The 23,043-nt window shown below is 38.0% G+C and overlaps 1 protein-coding gene across 5 annotated transcripts in view; it reads right to left on the bottom strand.

Annotated features, from left to right (window-relative positions):
* Positions 1 to 21,826, bottom strand: part of RBMS1 (RNA binding motif single stranded interacting protein 1) — a 247,943-nt gene extending 226,117 nt beyond the window's left edge. For 3 of the 5 annotated variants that reach the window (XM_077153984.1, XM_077153986.1, XM_077153983.1), the window contains exon 1: positions 21,612 to 21,826. In XM_077153984.1, coding sequence (XP_077010099.1) covers positions 21,612 to 21,686 — 75 coding nt within the window. In that variant the 5' untranslated portion in view covers positions 21,687 to 21,826. The remainder of the gene's footprint in view (positions 1 to 21,611) is intronic. The other 2 variants (XM_077153989.1, XM_077153990.1) reach the window with 2 other exon arrangements.
* Between the last annotated feature and the right edge of the window lie 1,217 nt (positions 21,827 to 23,043).

Genomic DNA, 23,043 nt, shown 5'->3' on the forward strand with positions numbered 1-23,043 from the left:
TCTGAAAACTCTTTTTCTCAGCAACATGGATTTCTACCCCCTCAGCTCTTTCTCTATCCAAATGAAGTATGACCTTTCTCCTCCATTACCTGAGTCTTTCTTTCTCCTATTCAACTAGCATAATTTTTTAAAAGTCCCATGGAGAATTTTCAAACTTAATTTCTGTGAGAAACTTTTTTGATGCCTATTTGATTCTATTAATGTTTACCTGGTTATTATGGCTAAGTAAGATAAGTAAGGAGCACCTATATTGTGGACAAAATCTGGTTCATCTTTTATATTTCATAAAACATTATGAGTTATATATTCTATCACAGGTAAAAATAAGTTTAAAAAATTCATTGTTGAGTCATAATCTCAATAACTCAACTAAATGAACAAAAGAAAGGAAACAAGTCTAAATATTGTAATACAAACTTGAAAAAGACATTAAACAGGGGTAAGGAAGACATTGTCTATATTTTGGAACAGCACCTACTCTTTGAGACCAAAGGAAGAAAGGTTTACTTTGTCTGGAATCTAAATTTTCTGTAGCACATAATCTAACTCATGCTGTCTGTATAGCTCATTTGAACAACTGAAACACAGGGAGCCCAGAATAAGAATGAAGGCCTTTAATCCCGTATAGCTTAATGTAATGCCTGGATACATCCTAGAATATTTTAAGCAGATAATCAACAAGTATTGGCAAAGTCCCTTGAGGGAAGGGAGAAAAAATATGGAACTATTAAACTTCACCATCAGGGAATCCCCTGAAACTGTGTCAAACATTAGGGACACCCAAATCAATAAGCCAAACCCTTGATCTTCAGGCTTACTCTTGTGAAGCTTATGTAGGTAGTGGAGAAGCTTACCCTACCTCTAAGTATGCCTAAGAGTTACTTCTGGAGGACCTCTTTTGTTGCTCAGATGTGGCCTCACTTTCTTTAAGCTCAACTCTGCGAGTGAAATCATTGCCCTTCCCCAATGTGGGATATGACATCCATCGGCATGGGAGATGACTCCCAGGGATGACTCCGGCCCTGGCACTGTGGGATCAATGATTCCAACGTGACCAAAAGGGAGAAAAGAAATGTAACCAATAAAGTATCAGTGGCTGAGAGATATCAAATAGAGTCAAGAGGCTATTGTGGAGGTCACTTTTCCGCAAGCTTCAGTTAGATGTTTCTACCTATTGTAACTTGCCAGACCCCAACTAAAACCATTCCAGCCAATCCTAAAGAACACCTAGGACAATATATGAGAATCTACAAAGGTTCCATGCACTAGGGTAACTTTTCAGAAATCTACAACCTCCAGATGGGTCCCTGGACCAGATAAGTCCAGAAACCTACAGGGCCCAGCTTCTTCAGAACATCAGCTAGTTCCATCTCCTTACCTGATATTATTGACAACCCCTTCCAAGATGAAAAAGAATGGCCATAGCCCAAATACCCCTAAAAGTGGGATAGAAAGATGAAAGGTGGTGGTGGAGTTATACAGAGAAGGTAGGGATTAACAAACGAATATGATTGCTGAATCATTTAATTGAAATTTCTTTGATTCTCCAGTACTTTAGAGCAACTAGAAGTAAATATCTAAAATTGTGGAAATGTAACCCATACCAAACTCTGAAATTTGTTCTATAACTAATTGTTGTGCTATGCTTTGAAATTTATTGCTTTTTTGCATAAATGTTATTTTTTCACAAAAAAGAAAAAAAAGTCGATTGTGAGGGTAAAAAATATTTATTCCTTCTAGCCTCCTATATTCTGGAGCAGCTAGAAGGAAAAATCTGAGAGGATGGTACAGTAGCCCATGACAAACTCTGGGATCTGTCCTGTAACTACTTATTGAAAAGTGCTTTGAAAACTATCAGTTTTTTCTTTCTTTGCTTTGTATATAGGTTATATTATACAATTTAAAAAGCTTAAAAAAATACATTAAAAGAAGTTGAGCCAGAAAACATAGTATAGCCCAAACACTACAATGACCAATCTTTCATCAGCTTATCAGGTCATTGGTCTTTAGTGTGTTAGCTGAATTTCCGACAAAATTCCTTCAAAGATGAAAGGGAAAGAAGCAAAATAACAGCATCTTCCTATTTTATGTGACATTTTCATTTTAAAAGTTATTTTCAACAAGTCCTTTTTTGTGTTGCTTAGCTTTGCTAATTTAACATCAGATTAAAATGCCATTTGATAGGTTTTAACAGATGTTTCCTTACTAATATCAGCAAAACCGTGTGTATGAATTCCAATGCTGTTTTTGTTGCTCTTTTTGGAAAAGAAAATATTCTCCACGAAACTGGAAACATCATGCCTCAATAAAGATTAAGAAGTATTCTTGAGTGTGTGTAGCAAATATTATCTTTTAATTGTCATAATGAAACTTCTAACTTGTTTCTTTTTAAAAGCACAGTCTCACATATTTGATAAAGATTTAATATCCAGAATATATAAAGAAATCCCACAATTCAATCATAAAACTACAAATGACCCAAAAAACTTGAATAGCCATTTCTCCAGAAAAGATATACAGTAGCCAAAAAGCTCATGAAAAGATGCTCAACATCACTAGCCTTCAGGGAAATGCAAATCAAAACCACAATGAGATACCATTTCATGCTCACTAGAATGGCTACTATTTTTAAAATGGAAAATTACAAGTGTTGGAGAGGATGTGGAGAAATGGAACACTCATTCATTGTTGGTGAGAATGTAAAATGGTGCAGCCACTATGGAAGACGGCTTAGAAGGAAGTTAAATATAGAATTACCATATGATCTGGCAATCCAAATTCTAGGTATATAGCCAAAAAAGATGAAAGCAAGACTCAAACAGTTATCTGCACAACTGTGTTCATAGCAGCATAATACACAATTGCCATAAGATTGAAGCAACCCAGGAGTTCATCAACCGATGAATGGATTAAAAAATGTGGTATATACACAAAATGGAGTATTATTCAGTCATAAAAGAAATGAAGTCATGATACGTGATAACATGGATGAACTCTGAAGACATCATGTTTAATGAAATAAGTGAGACACAAAAGGACAAATGTTACATGACCTCAATGATATGAAATAATCAGAATAAGCAAATCTATAGTCATGAATTAGAATATAGGTTATACTACAATATAGGGGCTGGAGTGGGAGATCAGGAATGGAGAGATATTGCTTAAATTGTACAGAATTTCTATTTGGGATGATGGAGAAGTTTCAGTAATGGATGGTGGTGATGGTGGCAGAACATTGTAAACATAATTAACAGCACTGAAATAAAAATTTGAACATGGTTAAAACGGGAAATTTTGGTTATATATATTACTAGAATAAAAAGATTAAAATACATAGGACAGTACAACACAAACATTGAACTCTAAAGTAAACCATGGACTATAGTTAATAACACAATTATAAAAATGCTCTTTCATCAATTGCCACAAATATACCACACTATTGCATGTGTTAATAATAGGGTGGTATATGGGAACTCTATATTTCATGTACAATTTTTCTATAAAACTACAAGCTCTCTAATAAAAATTTTTTAAATACAAAATGTGCAATCTCAGATATATATTTTTATGCCCTTGTAAAGACAGAGCAAATAAAGCATAATGTGGAAAAGTTAGGGGAAAGGTAGGCTTGAGTAGAAAAATAGTAATCAGAAAACAAATGCCCTGAACTTAGTGCTCCTAAAAGTATTTTCAGTTGCTTTACAGCAATATGTCATATTTATGATGTGATCATTGCTTTTTCTTATGGAATAATCATGAGCTTCAAGTGAGTGCTTCTTTTTTCTTTCAGCTTCTTGCCTATGAAAATGCAGATTTCTGAAGACAAAGTAGAGGAGAAGAAACAGTGGTATGAAAGAACCAAGAGAATTCTCAAATCAGACAAAGCCATTTTATCATAGTCACACTTTCTTCTGGCTGTGTAGATTATTGGTATAATATTTGAACTCTTTCAGTGTTTTCTTTGCAACTGATTGCCTAGGCATGAAAGCAACTTGGATAGTAATTAAGGATCATATATCCTAAATAAGTACAACATAGAAATACATTTATTGTTTTTTAATTGAAGTAGCCTTTTTAATGATGGGGAAAACCTGGTTAATCGGTCTATTTTTAAATATTACTCAGTCTAAATAAATACAACCTACAATTATAAAATATATACCATAAGTGGGTGTGCAAGGGCAGCAAGTGGTAGAATTCTTGCCTGCCATGAGCGAGACCTGGGTTAAATCCCTGGCTCATGCACTTCCCAAAAAACAAACAAGCAAACAAGCAAAAATTCAACAAATGGTGCTGCAAAAACAGGATACTCACCTGGAAAAATAATGAAATGTGACCCCATCATACAGCATACAATAAAAAAAAAATTATATATATCTTATATTTTCTGCTTTTCTCTTATTAGCCAAAGCCTTAGAACCCTTCTCCATCTTAGTTGCCTTCAATAACTCTTCCCCATAAATGCTGGCCCCTTATAGAGTTCCTATACAGAGTTTTATATCCTTTTACAAATTTTTGACCCAAAATCTTCAGTATCTATTTCTTATTCCTATTCTCCAATACATATGGAGAGGGGTGTACAGGTAGTTCAGTGGTTAGAATGCTCGCCTTTCATGCGGGAGCCCCAGGTTCGATTCCCTGACCATGCACCTCCCCACCCCCCAAAAAAACAATATATATGGAGACCAGCAATCTGAACATACAAGCTCCAAATTCCTTCTTCAGTATTGATTCATATAAAAATTAAATCAGGGAATGAATATATACTTAACAATTTGCTTTATCTGTAATGTCCAATATGAGAGTCACTAGCCATGTATGGCTAAAAATTAAAAATTCAGTTCCTCAGTTGCACTAGCCTCATTTCAAGTGCTTAATAACCTTGTAGGGCCTGCAGCCTCAGGATCAGAAGCGAAGATATAAAACAGTTCCATCATCACAGACTCTTCCTCTAGGCAGGGCAACACTACAGGATTGTTTGAAAAACAAGCTATTCAAGTGCACCTGAAATGAGGTGCTTTAGATTGCTTTATAGTTTCACCTCAAAGTATTTAAGGTAGATATTTCCATTTGTTTCTTCCAGAATTTATTATGAAAAGCAAAGTACAACTCCCCTAATAGCAATTTTTCATAGAAAGCTGCCCACTATTGATAGCGACACACCTATCAAAAACACCTTACACGTAGTAAATATTCACAAATACTGCTTAACTCATTCATTTGTGTAATAACAGATTTTTAGAATGCAGTAAATAGAAGCGTTAATTGAAAAGAAAAAAGCTATTGGTTAAGAAGGGTAGTGAGCAGCCATTCACTACTTCCACAAGTAGTTACTTATCCCCATCCTTGCATTTGCCTCTCCACCCTCTGCACTCTGCCCTGTACCCTGGAGGGCGGACCCATCTGCGCTGCGCCAACAGGCTCCTCCTTTCTCTGACTCCCTATCGGCTCCAACTGGAGGCACTTGCAAGAAATCCGAGGGCGGGTGGAGACGGCAGGGATGTTTGGTGGGCAGGGATTGGCCTCGGTCCTCAGCGGACGGTCACCCACCGCTCCTGTCAGGCCGTCCTCTCCACCCAGCTGCCCTTCCAGGTTCTCGTAATCGCTGCCACCCCTTTTCACTCAGATCTGCACAGTAAAGGTGCCCATCTTTGGCTGGCCTCATAGTGTGATATTATTCTTTTATGGTTTTTCCTAAATCCTATCCACACTTTTGTAAATACCCCCGTTTATTTAACACTCAAATACCGAGTTTAGCATGACACATTTTTACTGTCAGAACCCAGACTGACACAAACACATGCTATGAGCCTGATCAGTTCTAGGCCCTTCGAGACCTCTAGCTAACCCTAATAAATGTAGGTACTAGAAATACAAGCTTTTTTTTTTTTTTTATTTAATTGGTTTTCAATAATACTGCTCCATCCATATGTTATTCTGAAAATTATATTAGAAATTTTCATTTTGATTAAAACATATCTGAATACATTATATTTGCTATATTGACTAAAGATAATCATCAAATATTTTGTTTCTGTACTTCAAGAAGCAAGTGATGGTGAATTTCACATGTGAAATTAATTTTCATGTGTCAAGTTATGGCACCCAGTTGTTTGATCAGGCAAGCACTGGCCTGATTGTTACTGTGAGGGTATTTCGTAGATTTAAATCATTAGCCATTTGATTGTATCTGTGGCTGACTGCATCTACGATCAACAAAGGAGATTGCCTTCAGCAATGAGAGAAGTCTCATCATCCACTGATGGAGGCCTTAAAGGGAGAAACTGAGGATCTCAGTGGTGAGAAAGAATTTCTCCACCTCAGCCAGGCAGCTCCTCCTGGGAAGTTTATTATCACCTACATCAGAGTTCTCAATATGAGGCCAGGTCTATGGAATTTGGATTTGCCCATCCCCATGGCTGCATGAGTCAATTTCTATAATAAATCTCTTAATATTTACCTATACATATAACTTGCTGATTCTGTATCTCTGGAGAACTCTGACTAATACCAAGTGCTTAGGTGAAAGGACACACTATGCTTCTTAGCAGTGATCTGCCTTCTAGGCATGAAAAAAGCCCATTTTTACCATAATATGTATGTATTTAAAGCAGAAGCATTTCATTCCTAATGAATTCTGGCTGTGCCTCATATTTCTCTTCACGATGTTAGTACTCAAAGGAGATGGATTCAATTCAATAAACATAATTTATTAAACATCTACTATATGTGAAGCATCATAACAGGCACAAACATGAACAAGACGTATTTCTTATCCTTAAGGATCTTACTTTTTTGTGAAGATCTACAGGTACACAAACTACTGTTAACCTATGATAAATCGAACAATTACTCTATGTACATAATATTCCATACTATGCTTTTTCTTTCCTAATATTTTCTGACTTTCTCAGGCTTTTCCCCATAACATTAAATGTAAATTTATTATACAGTATAGTCTAAGTTAAAGGCCACTTAGTGCAAGTTAAAACATAAGAAGAAAAAGAAAAATCAAATTAGCAAACTACTCTCTCCATTTTTTAAAAGTCCTATAAATCAGATTTTATAGGCCGCCCAAGGGTGAGTATACAAATAACACAGAATAACACAGAATTTGATAGATATGCCTCAGTTCACCTGCATCTTCTTAAAGATAGGAATTGTGCCATTAAGCTACATAATATATTGAGAAACTTAGATAAAAGGTACTAAAACCACACACATTTAGTTTAGAAAGTAAATGTATCAGAAAGGAAATTCCCTCTATTTCTAGGGATAATAATTCCCCATCTGCTTATTTGAACCCTATCTACAAAGGCATTTCTCTCTTCATTCTTTAAACATACCACCTCACTGAGACCTCTTTGACAACTAATGGTCCACAAGCAAATTGGTTTTCTTACAGATAATAGGCCCTAACATGATTTTAAAATGCCCACTGCCCTGTGACCCACACCGGACTCTGAAATCTGTTCTATAACTACTTGTTGCACTGTGCTTTGAAATTTGTTGCTTTTTTGTATGTATGTAATTTACAAAAAGGAAAAAGTCAATTGTGATGATAAAAAACACATATTCCTTCTAGCCTCCTATGTTCTGGAGCAGCTAGAAGGGAAAATCTGAGAGGATGGTATGGTAGCCCATGACAAACTCTGGGATCTGTCCTATAACTACTTGTTGAAGAGTGCTTTGAAAATTATTGCTTTTTTCTTTCTCCGCTTTGTATATATGTTATATTATACAATAAAAAAAAAGCTTTTTAAAAAATGCCACAGCCCTTTCTGATATTTCTTTCTGAGTGTTCCAAGGCTCTTAGGGTTCACCAGCTGCAGTTACACAAGCTAATAGAAGAAGAAGAAGAAAAAATAAACAAGATTTGAACCATCATTGTTGAGGATCCTCACAACAGCGAGGAGAAAACAAAAACAAAAACACAGCTAGCTACAGTTGTACCTTGCTATATTCAATAATGAGCTCCTAAGAAATGGGGTGTAAATCAAGTAAAACAAAATAATTCATCTTTTCCAACTGACTTAAGAAATTATTTCACAAACCATTTTTTCTTAATGTCTAATTAATCCTTAATAAGCCATCATTCCTGATGGCTTAACTTTAAATTATACTTTCTGTCAAAGAGTTAGTGACCTGGAATAATCTTTGAAATATGCAAATGAACTAAGGAGCCATCTTTACTCATGTTTGTGAACTGTGGAAAAATCACTCCCTCTTATTTGTTCAATATATCCCAATTTTTCCATGTATTTTGATTTTCCTTATGCAAGGTATATATTGTCATAACATTTTCTGCTGGTGTGCTTAATGATTGTTTGATTCAAACAGCATGAGAGAAATTCTGTGCCCAAATGGAGCAATGGGCTTGTTGATGACACCTATTGCGCATCTTGTTTTCCAAGACTGTCCACATCATTGATCAAAATAGAGCTCCTGAAGCCTAATGTCGTGACAAAGGCTGCCAACTGCATTCATGAAAAATGCATCTCATGAAAAAAAGAGAGAGATCGCCAAACAATCTGGTACGCTTGGCATTAGGAAGAAGTTGGTTCCCATGTGAATGGAGAACAAGAGGGCTGGCTTCAACAAATGAAGGAGGCATTTAATCAGAGCCTTATTTGATGACCAGACTTACTACACCAAAGAAAGTAGCAATGGCAGGATAGAGAAAGTTTAGCAAGAATGAAGTCATCTCAAGTCTACCCTGTCAGTATTGGAAAGCAGAACTAGTGAGAGGTTTTGGCCCTCATCTCAGGGCTATAAAAACAAAGAAGAAATATGGTAAAGGGAGAATCTGGAAACCCAACAATGAAGCCCATGAATAATCCAGGCACCAGGGAGGATGAGCAGGGTCCGGCTGTGTGCTACCCAAGCAATCTGCAAGGGGTTAGAAACATGAGATGAGAGCAGAGTCAGCCATGGTATACTGTTCTTGAACACCAGGAAAAGCAGCCATGCTGGTGGAGGGACGTACGGAAGTTTACAGGCCGTGTCTGCAGGGCAACCTCAGACAGAGGGACCCTTACCAATTCCTTTTCAGATGTCAGCAGGTATCACTGGCCCCCACTCACCCCCATTCAACCTCTATGATAAATTTCTTAGAAAGACTACTGAAGTGTTAGTGTGGCCTCCTTCTCCTTTCTTCCTCTTCAGATCACTGGCACTGACCACTGACATTGGCAAGACCAGTGAGGTCAGAGGCCTCTGCCTCCCCATCTCTGACCCCCGTGCCGCTTCCTCCCACTCTTTCCGCCTCTCTGGAACTCCGTCTGTCTCTTCTCTCTTGGTAGTTTTCCTTATCAGTAAAATGAGTGGCTTGGACCAGATGATCCTAAAGTTCCTTTCAATTCTAACATTCTTTGATTCTTGGATATTATGAAGTCCCAGAATCGTGGAATACAGAGTTGAAAGGAACTTCAGAAGTCATCTGCTCAATCTCCTACTCAACCTAGGCTAACCTAGCCAGAACTAACAAGCTTTGAAAGTTCTAGGTAGTCGTTTCTGGTTGGACAAATATGACAATAATCAAAGCTTGAAACCTTAAACATAAAGTATGAAAAAAGAGATAAAAGATTTTTTAGAACATCTAAGAAAAATTTTGATAGAGCTGAGGCTCAAAGAGCAGCATGCTTTATTGCTTAGAAGTTAGTGTCCAAGCAGCGATTCCCAGTCTTTGTTTTCACAGTATTTAGTATTGGGAATGTACTGAAAGGTCACAAGGGATGTCAGAAAATTCTCCAAACAAAACCAATTTTCAATTTAGTATCATGTTTATAAATATGTAAGACAGGGTGATGGGAGGTTACAATGCCAAATAAACAAAGCTTCAGCAAGAAAAGAAAGAGCATAAAAGAGAAACACAGTTACGTTTTGAAATACATTCATGAAAAATCAAGAGTGTCATCTGTTGTTAAAGGGCACATTTCAGTGGTTAGCTACTTCCAAAATTTATTTTGATCATTTGTAATAAATACTCTCTCTCCCTCTGCAAAAGAGCTATCCTTGTAACAGTGAGTCTATTCCAACTATCATACTACACATTTTTAAATACATTGGATGTACTTAAGAAACAAGCATATAAAACTAGAGCAATTTCCACTCTATTTTAGTATTAATTATCTTAAAGCAGTAAGTTCTAACAATAAATAAGAAGATGTATTAATAAATAACAATTATTATGTATAAACAATTATGTATTAATAAATAACAATAAATACGAAGATGTATTCAAACTCCTTAAGAGTCTGAAAGAGCAATTAGATATCCACACGGGGGAAAACCGAATCTTGACCCAATCTGCATCAAAACACAAAAATTAATTAGACATGGATTGCAGATGCAAAGTGAAAAGACAATAGAGCCTCTAGAAGAAAACATAGGAAAATATCCTCATGAAAATGAAGTAAGCAAAGATTCCTTAAAACAGATAAAAAAAGAAAGCAATCATCATAAAAGAGTGGTAAACTGGACTTCATTAGAATTAAGAACTATAATTTATTCAACACTGTTAGTGTATTAGCACTGTGAAAGGGAAAATTGCAGATCGGGAAAAGAAATTTTCATAGATCCATCTGATGATGGGTTTGTATACAGAATATACTGAAGAACTCCTACAAAGGAATAAAAAAAAAACCAATTTTAAAAGTGAGGAAATGGGCAAATTGTACAGTATATAAATTATATCTCAATAAAGCAGTTATATTTAAAAAGTGAGCAAAAAACCTGAAAGATACTTTGCAAGAATAGATACAACCACTTCACAATAATCAGAGCAGTAGTTCCCTTTAGAGGCACACACTGGGAAAGGGCATGAGGGCACTTTCTGGGCACTTAATGTTACATTAGTATATCAATCTGTGTATTGAAGATTTGTGCATACACACTGTATGCATGTTCTGTTCTTCCTTAATAAAAATCTTAAATAAATGAAATTATCCTACTGTGCTCCATGACGGCAACAGCCATGTCTCATCCATACTTGCGTCTTCCAGGGCCCAATTCAATGCTTGCTCAATAACTGTTGAATTTGATTAAACTGACCAGGTAGTTCCATCTATATAATCTTAACTAGCGTCATATGGCTAAATTGTCAATGGAAGAACCACAGCTGTGCACATCATGCAGACTGCTTTTAAATTTCTCATGCACTCATACTTATAAATTTGGCTCCCCACCCCCACACACACACACCAAAAAAAGAGAAACAGGAGCATTTGCATATTGAAAAGCAAACAAAAATGACCACTTTGCAGGGTTTAACAAGATTCAAATCAAAGAGTCAAAGGAAGAGGAAACAAAGAAAGGTGCTGTTGTTGTGCCCTAGAAAGCAGATGTTCATTAAGGTCCAGACACACAGATTACTACCACAATGTACTTATCTCAACATGCTATCATCAGACCACACAGTCAAATCGAATTTTGAAGGCTCAAAGGACGTGCACTGAAGAACATCATGTACTGCTGAAACATGAATTTGAATTTTGTTACAGAGAAAGGGAGGGAGTTAAGAACACTAGATATCACCCACTGTCATTTTAAATCCCATTTGGGCTGTATGTTAAGATATAATCTAACCCTGTAAAGCAATCAAAATAAACATTTAAGATTTCTGCTATTAAAATTAAAATCTGAGAAACTATTATCAAGTAAGAAAGACAACTTTTTCAGTCTTATGCAAATAAAAAAACCCCACAACTCTTGCATGATTATTTTTTTAGACAAAGAATAGTTTAGTAAAGTATTCAAAAATAGAAGAAATGGTTATATGTGGTTTTAAATTGTAGTATGGGTCAAGAAAAAAAAACAGTAAATAGTTTACCATTTGACTATGTCATATTTAAATTCCAAACTCATTAACAGTACACATTCATCATCAAAATAGTTTCTATTATGCTAATTATATACTCTTTTGTTCAAAGTATTACATGGCTGTGCTCCTAAAAATTCCCATATAAAATTGGGTAAGTTATCAGAAGAGAAAGTATGATTCAAAGGGGCAATTATATTTAGCAAATTCTTAATCATAATTTGCAGCACTGAAAGGTAGTAAAGATTTTTTAGCCAAATGAAGTCAGACACACTTGGTCCTGATTTGGGCAGATCCGGTGGGAGTAGCTTATACGTCGTGGTGGACCCAGCACACACACCTGCTGCTGGTAAGGAGTCAGTCCACAGTGGCACAACTCTTCGTGTACAGCAAGAAAAGCTGGGAGAAGGAGGGGATCCAAGGGGAGAAGTGAAGCTACCTTGAGATTGTTCAGACCCTCTGTGGCTACTACCATGGACTTGACCCCACCACCCTTGGGCCTTGTCTAGTTCTTCACCCCAGAGTGTGGTTGAGCTACGATCCAAAAACAAATTACCAAGGGATCCATGGTCTGAATTGTCCTCTTAAGCACAGAAGGGTTCTGGTCTTTGTCCTCCTTTTGGGGTAGGATTCTTAACCTGTCTTCCATAGGCTGAATTCTAGGCAAAAAATTTGAAGTTGATGCAAGTGTGTACCATCACCAAATTCACAAGGTGTGGGGGTCCCCTAAGAGTTAAGAACCATTATTGGATCAGGACAAGACGAAAAACATCTTGGCAGTTTCTTGTTTTTCTCTGTTTTTCTACTTGTCACCAGCCTCAATAGCCATTTGCTGGATTCAGTGCTCAAGAGAAGCAAGGAAAAGCTGTGAGGCTGTAGCAGTCTAAGTAACCAGAGTTGCTGGAGAGTCAGGGATTGAGAAGCACTACTAGAAATCTAGCTACTTTCAGTTCTTTGTGTGTTCTTTTTGGTTAGGGGGAAAGGGAGCAAGATTATCTCTGAGGCCAGCACAGGAAAAGAAAACAGGTGACTTCTGGGAGCTAGTATAATGTGAAACAGCCTCCCAGGGCCTTACACCAGGACCCCCCAGCCACAACTCCTGGCTTTAAAAATCCCTAACCTTTGCACCTCGCATCTTCTTGAAACCCCTTCCCTAGTCCTTGAAGCTTAAAGTCCTGTTGAAGGACTATAGGGTTCCCCTGTCTTCCCACTGCCTGTCAAGTGAGGAAGGAGCACCTTCCCTCTCCCTTAAAGATGGGTTCCTGAAGTTTCAACTCTCAGTGCCTTCACCTTCCCTGAGAAACATTCTCCAGCACCATGATTTGGTTCTACAGTACTATTCACATAAAACATGTATATGTGATTTATGAAATGGGTTACTGTACAGACTTACAGAATTGGCTAGGGGCCCTATCACTAAGGCTAACAATTTATATATGGAATGAATTTCAAGTTCTAAATAATCAACTGACAAATGAACTGTTGAAACAAAAACTCGTTGGAAACACAACCTATCTGAAAATTAAGATATACCCAATTGTTAACCAAATCATCTAGAATACTAGAAAAATATAATCTGCCATGCTATGGAATTTTTGATATAGATATAGCTTCCCCAGTAGCTAAATCTTTCAGTTTTTTTTTTTCTTTTGCATAAAAGTATGTGAGTGCTTTCGTGGAATGAGACCTAAAGAAGGGCCTGAGTTTAGGAATCTTTTTTTTTTTTTTTTACACTTCTATTTTAAAAACAATGAAATTCATCAGAGCTGTGACTTGTAGGAGACAGAGAGAGTCTGGGGAGTATTTTAGTTAATGACTTGAAAATAAGAACTGGCAAGCTTTTCTTTTTATAAATGTCTGCATTTGTCAAAAGCCTGTTGGGTAATGAGCCCAAATTGTTGTTGAGGAAACAAAGGTAAAGATGATGGTATTATAAATTTATAGTAAAAATTTAGTTTTCCTTATGACTAGGTACTTTATCTGAGACTTTTGTAATTCTATGGGAAAGGAAGGGCTTCGAATTTCTCCAAAACATACTCAATTGCAATTCTCGAAATCACAATGTTTAAAAAATGTTAAACAGGGGAAATAGCATAGTGTCATCTGAGAACCTCAAGAATAAACTAAATATAAGCTTATAATCTAAAATTCATTTCTGGTAACTTCAGTTTTTTTACTCCAAGAAACTCAGATTAAGAGCACAGTATTACAAGATGTCTCCAACTAATTCTTCCCGTTCTATGTATTACATTTTCAAACTCATAAAAAAACAAAACTGCTATTTCATATGAAAACGGGTCCATACACTAGCAGAGGTGAGAAGATTTTTCTTCAAGCTCAGGGAAGATTATCTGTGACATCTATGAAATGATCCAGTTTCGTTGTATAAAACCTTTCCCTGAAATCACTGTCTATGTGGGATCAAACAGCCCAACTTCATAGCACTTATTATTCAATGGGCAGCCACATGGGTTCCGTGTCACACACGCAGGCCAAGGAAAGGACAATTATGATTCCTGAAGGACTTGGTTCCATTTTCAGAAGCAAATAACAGCTTATTTTTAAAGAAGTAAGGCTAGATACAATGACCAATAGAGAATAAAAAAACTCAATCCACAAAGGATTGAGCATAATAAAACAATAAGAATAATTATAAGTAATAAAATAAAATTTGTTATTTTCTGAAGAAATGCCAGCTCACGTTAGACAAATTATCAACATGTAGGTTACAGGAAAGCAATGCTCAGTATAACAAAACCCCAAATTTATACTCCCCTCCCCCACCCCTTTGCTGTAAACAAGGCTAATGAGTTAGGAGAAGTAAGCACCATTTCAAATGATTCAAACCCACAAAAGTACCATTTCTGCATAACCATTATGTCATCATATAAAGATTATATTATTAGCCTGTCATAATCCTAATAGGTTGGCTTAATAACTCATTTTAAAGCCTATAACTGGAAAACTAATAGTTTAGAGTGAGGTAATTGAATATGAAAATTGGAGGGGAGGGAGTTAGCATAAAATACAAAAAATAATATTATTCTTTAAAACTGTTAAGGATTAGAGAGCAGAAGAAATATCCCCAAATTGGTGATTATCAATTCAAGAAATTTCACTGATTTTTCTAAAAGTCAATTTCTTTCTAAAGTTCCCAGGTTTATTATATCTTTTATTAGAACTTTATTTTTCTTACAAATGCATACCAGAGTTTGTAATCCCAAATATATCTTAGTGCCATCTATGATACTTGGATTCTTGGTTGTTTTGTTGCCTTCCTCATCATACTGTTTGGTAAATACCCCTTGCTTATTTTTTGCATCATGTCTGTTGTGTCTTCCATGACAGCTGGTGAGGTGCTGGAGAGCAGAGACCAGATATTTCACCTCCTAAGCTTTCCCAATGTCAAGTGCAGGTAAGTGTGTACTGCAGACACTCGGTAAATACGATCGATTGGCTAATGTTTTAGCTCTTCATAAGCCTCAGCATTTTTCCAACAAGCTACCAGCTTAAAACTTAACCTAATTCCAGAATAGAGATGTTACAGTCAGCGTAGGAAACCATCCACTACAGTACTGATTTATAAGCAAGTTAACTGTTCATATTAGCATCTAATCCCTCTTTTAGAATCTAGCTTTTTATATTCATCATCCAGAAGACTATTCTCCATCCTCTAAAATGACAAATACATCCATTCAAGAATTAAGAATTAGTTAAAAGACATTGGTTTTCTCCCTAGGAGGTTTAGATGTTGATTTCTTGCCCTCTCCTCTTTGTCTCCCGTATCACCTTGAACACGTTTGTTTTCCAGTCAGTGCTTATTTAAAAAATTAAAGTATTCACAGACTTATATTAAGGAGAGTAGATACAATTAAGAAAAAAGAAGGAATTAGATTATAGAAGACATATATTCAGTTTGTTGTTGGTTTAGTGGCTAGTGGCCCCTTTATACTTTCCCCTTATAAAACCAGATTAAGAAATGTTTAGTTTCTATTATCAAATGTATTTGGGTGTTTGACATGTGGTTCTAAGAAGACATTTTGCTGTGTTTCATCTCACCAGACTCCCAGGAGTAAATGTCTGTACCATCGAAGTGTTGCCTCTCATGAAGGCACAGCCATGTTCCATCGGATTTTACTATTTATTGATTAAAGTGGTACAGCAGAGAAACAAGAATATTTTATTTCATTCCACATAAAATCCTCAAGCCCACTGTTCAACTTTGAATATAGGGTTTGATTTTATATCAAATATTATGGTGCTGCATTTAAATCGTTACTACAGTTTCTTTAGAATAAGCAATTTTATGCTGAATAAAACACTTCCACTTAAGAGCATTTGATATATTCCTGTTTATTTCTGCAAATGAATGGCATAATTACTGTATTCTCTCAGTTCAAATTGTAGATAGTTGAATGTCATATTTAGGGATATGCAGCAGTTAGTAAGAAAGATTAATTATAAGCCTAAACATTCCAATCCTGGTTTATATTTAATTTTTATCCAGTAAGTGAATAAATGTCTTTAGAAAGTCTGAAATACACTAAAAAAAAACAGATTTTCTTGAAAATTCAGCAGGGAAAAGTTTGGGTTGTGATAGTGGAAGTGGGTCATAGGAGACAAAGACAGGCTGGGTCCCCAATTCATCAAAGTTGACATTTTTCCCCTCAATATAATACTACAGGATTTTTCTCTGGCACCCATCATCTTTAAAAAACATTGTCAAAAAAGGGCACTTTTGATACATAAATGAAAGACTGACCAATTGGTGCATGATTCATCCTAGGGATCTAAGTTCATGAAATATTTGAAAGTTTTAATTCTAGAAATAAAATAAATCAAGATACAAATCAAACCACATTGAGATTTCATTAGAAAACTAGACTAGATTATTTTATTTCTAGATTTCTGGTCTGAAAAAAACTTTTGCATGTATTTATTCTGAATAACAATAGTTATTGTTTAATGCTTAAATGCTTAAAAGCATTTATTTCGAACCTACTGTTTTAGAAATCAAACAATGAGCTAGAGGGTAGAGGAGTGTTGATATCCTTTGAAGAGACACTTTCAGTGGGATAGTGAGACCATGCTTGGAAAAAAATAAAACTTAAGTTAACCAAGCAGCCCAATGAAAACCAAGCTAGAGGAGAAATTTCTCATTCTTAAAAAGATTAAATGATTTTTATGTGTCCATGTCATTTTTCACTAAGCAGTTATCTTTCCATTCTCGATCTTTCTCATGATTTTTCCTGGTTAGGCAGAATGGAAAAACTTTTATTTATTTTTCCTTGCAACTCCAGCTTTAGTGAAAAGAAAAGGGGGGATCTTGTTGCCTTTAGCTGAATGACCCATAATTTCAAATTTCAATACCCACTAAGTAAGTTGGGGTAATTTTAAAGTTTCAACAAACCATTAAGCAAAATACAAAATCAGAGAATCATATCAGTAAAGTTTTAAAATTTTTCCTTGAAAGTCTACTGCATGGAAATTGCCCATATTTGAATTTAAATTCAAAGCCAAGATTGTCAAACAGTTAAGGCATATCTAGTCTTAATGCCATCAAATGATTGACTACCTTTCTACTTTTCTTCACTTATTTTTTCCTGTTCCCCTCTAGTTGCTCGAAATTTGACTCCTAACATATGTTTTCAAATGTGCCTGTAGCCAAAAGTTCAAAAGAAATTGCTATCCAAAGGAAGGGTGCTAAAATATTGCATTATAATGCATCTTAATTTTAACACGCTCACGACTTAGAGTCTTCTAACACTGCTAGATAGCCACACAATTCCAATTACCTCATAAATGTGGCTACTTCATAAGACACAAAGCAACCATTTCTTAATATTATGCCTTTGTATGTCCAGTCTACATTATCATACTCAGTAGTTTTGTGTATCAACTCTATATCCCCTGATCCCTGGAGAGACAGATTGTTTGACACAATCTTCACTTGGCAACAACTAGAGTTAAGGAATTCAAGGAAATGTTAATACACACTAAAATTCAATTCAGAAAATCCATCTTGTCTTAGTAGCCTTTATTAAAGGCATCCCAAATTATAATCACTCATGATTTCTCAGATTTTTTTTTTTTTTTTTTTTTGCATGGGCAGGCATTGGGAATCGAACCAGGGTCTCCGGCATGGCCTGCAGAAATTCTGCCACTGAGCCACCACAGCACCACCTGATTTTTCAGATTTTGAAGCTAGATTCAACTATGTTCTTTGGCATCCACTTATCAAAAAATGGGTTTAAAACAAAATTATATAGAAAACAGTATGGCTGTATACATAAATATTTCAAAATGAAGCTTATAATATTGCATATTTTATAAAAATATACTTGATAAATCATTTGTGAATAAGGATTACAAATACGTCAAGCTGGTTTCAGTTGGTACAAAATATCTTGCTAAGCAATCAGGTAAATAAAATTTTCTATTTCCTTTCTTCAGAAGAAATAGAATAAGTATTTCAATCCACATAAAATATTTGTATATATGTATTGGCAATAATGTATACTCTAATATCTCTGAACTAAGGAGATCATTATTCAAGCATTGCCTTTACATTAAGTGATATTAATAGTTATTGGCTGAAAATATGCACATGCTTTTAGGTAAGATTATTAAAATTATTTCTATGTAGTTGAAAATAGATACCAAATTTAATTTTTCTTAATACAGCATAATTCATTTAAAAATTCAGATAATTCCTCAAAATGATATTTACATATGATTACAAAGCTATCTCAAACTACATCTCAGAATGAATGTTATCAGGTGATAAAGAGAAACTGCTGTGTGATAAGACTATCCTGAAAAAGAAATGCAAAAACCAAACAGGCATATAAAATCAGGTTACTTGAAATTTATGGTACTCTACACTTAAGTATTATGAAAATTATACAATCCCCTTTATACCCATCCATGTCCTGCCCTTCCACAATGACCTCAAGTCTACTTTACTGTTAATGCAGATTTATTACTTTTTCTAATGATTTTCCCTTTCTGTCAAAGCACACTAAGTCACATGCTCTAACACAGCCCTTGAATGTTATTGTTTCTTAATAAAATGTGGAAGTATCTATGTTGTTAGAAGAAAAATTAGCTAGTAAATTTGTCAAAACAGACTCTGATTGGATCATTAACACAAGAAGAATGATTCGAAAAGAAGTTTTTTAAAGTATAGTAGCAAAACTCATTTCCAAGTGCCATCTTAATTGGTATCGTCTATTCCTTCTAACTAAAAGAAACCACATCCATTTAATCCTTGTCACTTCAAAACAATCACATCATCTCTCCTGATTACAAGTTTAAGTTAAACATCATTTTTTAAACTACCATGCCATTGCTCAGTTTTTAATACAGTTTCCAAACAGAAGTTTCAAAACAACTCTGACTTGCAAACACACCACTGTACTTTAAACAGAGTGATGTTTTCCATCCCATATTTAAAGAAGGTTAAAACATGCGCGCAGGTGCCTGTGTGCGCATACACACACACACACACACGCACACACAGGCATGGATGATTGCTGTAGACAACAGATTCTAAGACAGTTTATTAACTCTTTGGGTAGATTAGGTAACATCTGTTTTTAAACTCATTATAAATCAAACTAAGTCTTTACTTTTTAAATTACATACGCTACTACTCTGTTACCAACAGATATGTAAGGGAGGAAAAAATGGATTAGGTGGTCCAAACTGTGTACCTAAAACCTGCATCTAGTCACTTTAAATTTTTAGGAGATGCCCCTCTCTGAGACAGAATCAAGATAATTTCTAGAAGAGGGAATTCAGATTCAATTATCAAACTTTAACACCCCGTTATGTAGGTCAAGTGAGTAGGTATACCCTTCTCAGGAAACAAAGAGATTCAGAGTAATGGGATTTCAGATTTTCATAGTCGAACAGCAGGATATGTTTTGAGAATGCCATTTACTGTAACACAATCAATATTAAATACTTTATGCAGGAAGCACTCTTTCAGAAAATGGACCCTAAAGCTTTCTGGGATCCAACCCTAATTACTAGAGTAGGCTCTTGCTGTTTGTCTCTCTCTTCAATTATTTATGGAGCAAAAAAAAGGCCAAGTGGCATTGCATTAGCTATATTAAATGTTATGTAGTTGGTTTCTAAATTACTAATGGTACATAAAAAATTACTAAGGTAAATGTGCCTGTAGAAACATGGTTTTCTTTTCTTCACCTGAGTGTATGTATTTATTATTCATATAGTTAAAATGTTGAGTGGGCCGGTCTTTAGGTACGCAGTGCTGAATAATTTAAACAGTAGCATTAAACATAAACGGCACCTAAAAGGTAGCACATTGATTACTCCCCAAAATTTTTTCAAACAACTAAATTTACAATGTAGCCCACAGAAACTAGCACTTTTCTCAATTCCCTGAAAACAAATAAGTGAGAAATACACAGAAATGAGTAATATTTGCTGTTACCACCTTGCTGCTTTGGGGCCTCCCAAAGTAAATTGGGAACGGAGATGTGTGTGAAAATGAGGCCTTTGAGTGCTAGAAATTTCTGACCTGGATGCTGACAAGATAAATACAGAGTTATGTTGTAGGTACACGACAGCATGGACCACACACATTGTAGAGAAGAAAAGCTTATCAAGGTTGAATCAGAGAGTCTTTTACCAGGCTAGAAATGCTTTGTGCCAGCAAGCAAGGCATGATTAACTTCTCAAATAAAGTTCACACACCGCATCCATACCTGATTCTTTTGTGATCTAGAAGGGCACCCTGGTGTGGAAGGAGATGCTAACTGCTGAAGAAGGCTGGTGCGACCAAGTTCTGCTCTCCGAAAGTGTCGAGAAGCTTCCAAAGTAGTGAAAAACCCACACTTTTTTTTTAAGTTCAGGGGACATCAAATTCTTCTTTTAAAAATAAGATAAACCCTTTAACAAAGTACCCAGGGTCCCTAGAAGGCAACAGCAATTTGTACGGCTACATGTCATCAGCCATGTTACCCATGAGTGTGCCAAGGCCATTGGAAATCGATCTGTGGTAAATATATAAGATGCGTTGTGGTTTTTTTTTTTTTTAAGTAAATACAAAGTCACTTTTCTTTGCACTGAAACCTGTCCATTGTCCCTCCTTTGCAAAAGCTACAGGGAAGATTAAAGGGACATCAATGAACGCTGAATGAACTTTGTCCACTTTTCTGCCCAAAACACCAGCGTAAAAGTAGAAATCAGTAACCAGGTAAAGTGCCAACACCGCACAAAGATCAGAGGCGAGGGGCGGACGCGCAGGGCCAGGGGCGGGGAGGAAAACGTCCAGTCCCCTCTCAAGCTCTAGTCACTGCGCGCGAGAGAGGTTCAGGGGCGTCCCCGGCGGGGCCGGGAACCAGAGGAGTTCCTGCTCGCTGGGCGAGGCCCGGGAGAAGGGGTCGAAAAGCCGCGCCGCCAGCGGATCCTGCCGAGGGGCGCCAGGCGTCGGCGACCAACCAGCCAGCGATCGGCGAGGGGCGTCGCTCAGCTCCGCGACCCTCCTCTGCTTCGGGCCAGGAAGGGGCTGGCGGCTCTTTCCTGTCTAGTCTCTCCCCCGCGGCTTTCTGTAACCCGATCCCCGCACTCTGCTCCCCGAGAAGCCGCCGCGCTGAGCGCAGCCCAGGCCAGAGCTATAGTTAGCAACCTTCCATCGACTCCGCGGGCTGCTGCAGCAGCGCAGCGCGCCGGGCGCCCGGCCGCGGCTCATGGGCTCGCCGCGCGTGCACCCGGAGCCCCCCTCGTCGGGCTCTCCCCACCCCCAGCGCCCCATTACCTTCGCTTGAAGATACTGGGGGTAGTAGTAGGTGGCGTACTGAGGGTACATCTGCTGTTTCCACACTTTGCCCATGAAGCTGGAAGGGAGCCTGCCGTGCAGGGTCGCGGACACTTTGGGGTTTCCAAGTCTCGATCTCTCCTGCCTCTCCCTTTCCGGCGGCGGCGGCGGCGGCCTCGGCGGCGGCGCCTTCTGCTGCTGCCGCTGCTCCACCTCCCAACCCGGACCAGACGTCCTCCTCCTCCTCCTCCTCCTCCTCCTCTTCCTCCTCCCCCTCCTCCTCCTCCTCCTTCCAGGCAGAGAGAAAGACACTGCAGAATGCAGAGGGCACCCCGGACAGCGCGCTCCCTAGGAGTTTCCTCACGGAGCCTGACTGCCCCCGGGCTGCTAAGGGCCGGCGCGCTGGCCGCGCTCAGCTGGGGCAGGCCGGCTGAGCGGGGCTGGGAGGTGATCAATACAAGCGGAAAGTGCTGCTGCGGCGGCGGCTGCGCTCGGTGCCAGGCGGCATCTGGGATGGGTGCGCCCGATGGGGAGAAGGGGAGAGGGGTTGGCGAGCCGATGCCGTGGGGGAAGGGCGGGCGGGGGGCGGGGCTTGGGCGCCGCCGAGCCCGGGACCGGCTGGAGGTGAGGGCTGAGTTTTCACCACTCCTCACCTCCCGGGCTCGCGGTTGGACCGGCGGAAACCCTGGGAGCCGAGATCGCTTTGTGTCCGAGGGTGAGGGTGGGGGTGGGGTGGGGTGGGGGGGTCGTGGTTGGGGCGGAGGGGGTGGGGAGCGTGTGCTTTTTTGGGACCCAGCTTAAGAACTGCGGAGTGGACACCTCTTCTGCTTTCGTGAGTTTTTTTGTCCGCAAACGGAAAGAGGAGGAAATCTGATTAATCTCTCACTTCCCCGCCCAATGAATTTTTTTCGCAAGGGAGAGAAAATGATTTAGTGCACAACCACAAAGCTGTAGTCAGAGCACCTGGGTTCCGTCCCCCTCCCTACCCAATCTCACCCTCAGGCCCCAACACCAATTTTCTAGGTGACCTTGGGAGGGTTAGTGTCCTTTCTTCCGTTTGTTTATCACAGATGTGAGAGGTGAAATCATGTCCCTAGACAAGGGGAGGCAAAGCTCAGACACACACACACACACACACACACACACACACACACACACACACACACACACACACACACACAGTCCCAACAAATAGATGGATCCTTCTAGGGGGAGATGCAGCAAAGAGGCAGAATGTTATTATTAGAGGACACAATGTAGACATCAGCTTTTCTCTGTCTCTTTCTAATACTGCCAGACAGTCTGTCAACTCCCACTCAGGAGAAAGGAAACTCCCTGAGTTTGGAATATTTTAAGGCCATTTTGAAAGTCATGCTGGCATATTGTTTCAGTGTGCTTCAGTGACATATAAAATCAATCTCTCTCTTTTTGC

The sequence above is a fragment of the Tamandua tetradactyla genome, chromosome 3 (genome assembly GCF_023851605.1).
Source record: "Tamandua tetradactyla isolate mTamTet1 chromosome 3, mTamTet1.pri, whole genome shotgun sequence".
Classification (NCBI taxonomy): Eukaryota; Metazoa; Chordata; class Mammalia; order Pilosa; family Myrmecophagidae; genus Tamandua; species Tamandua tetradactyla.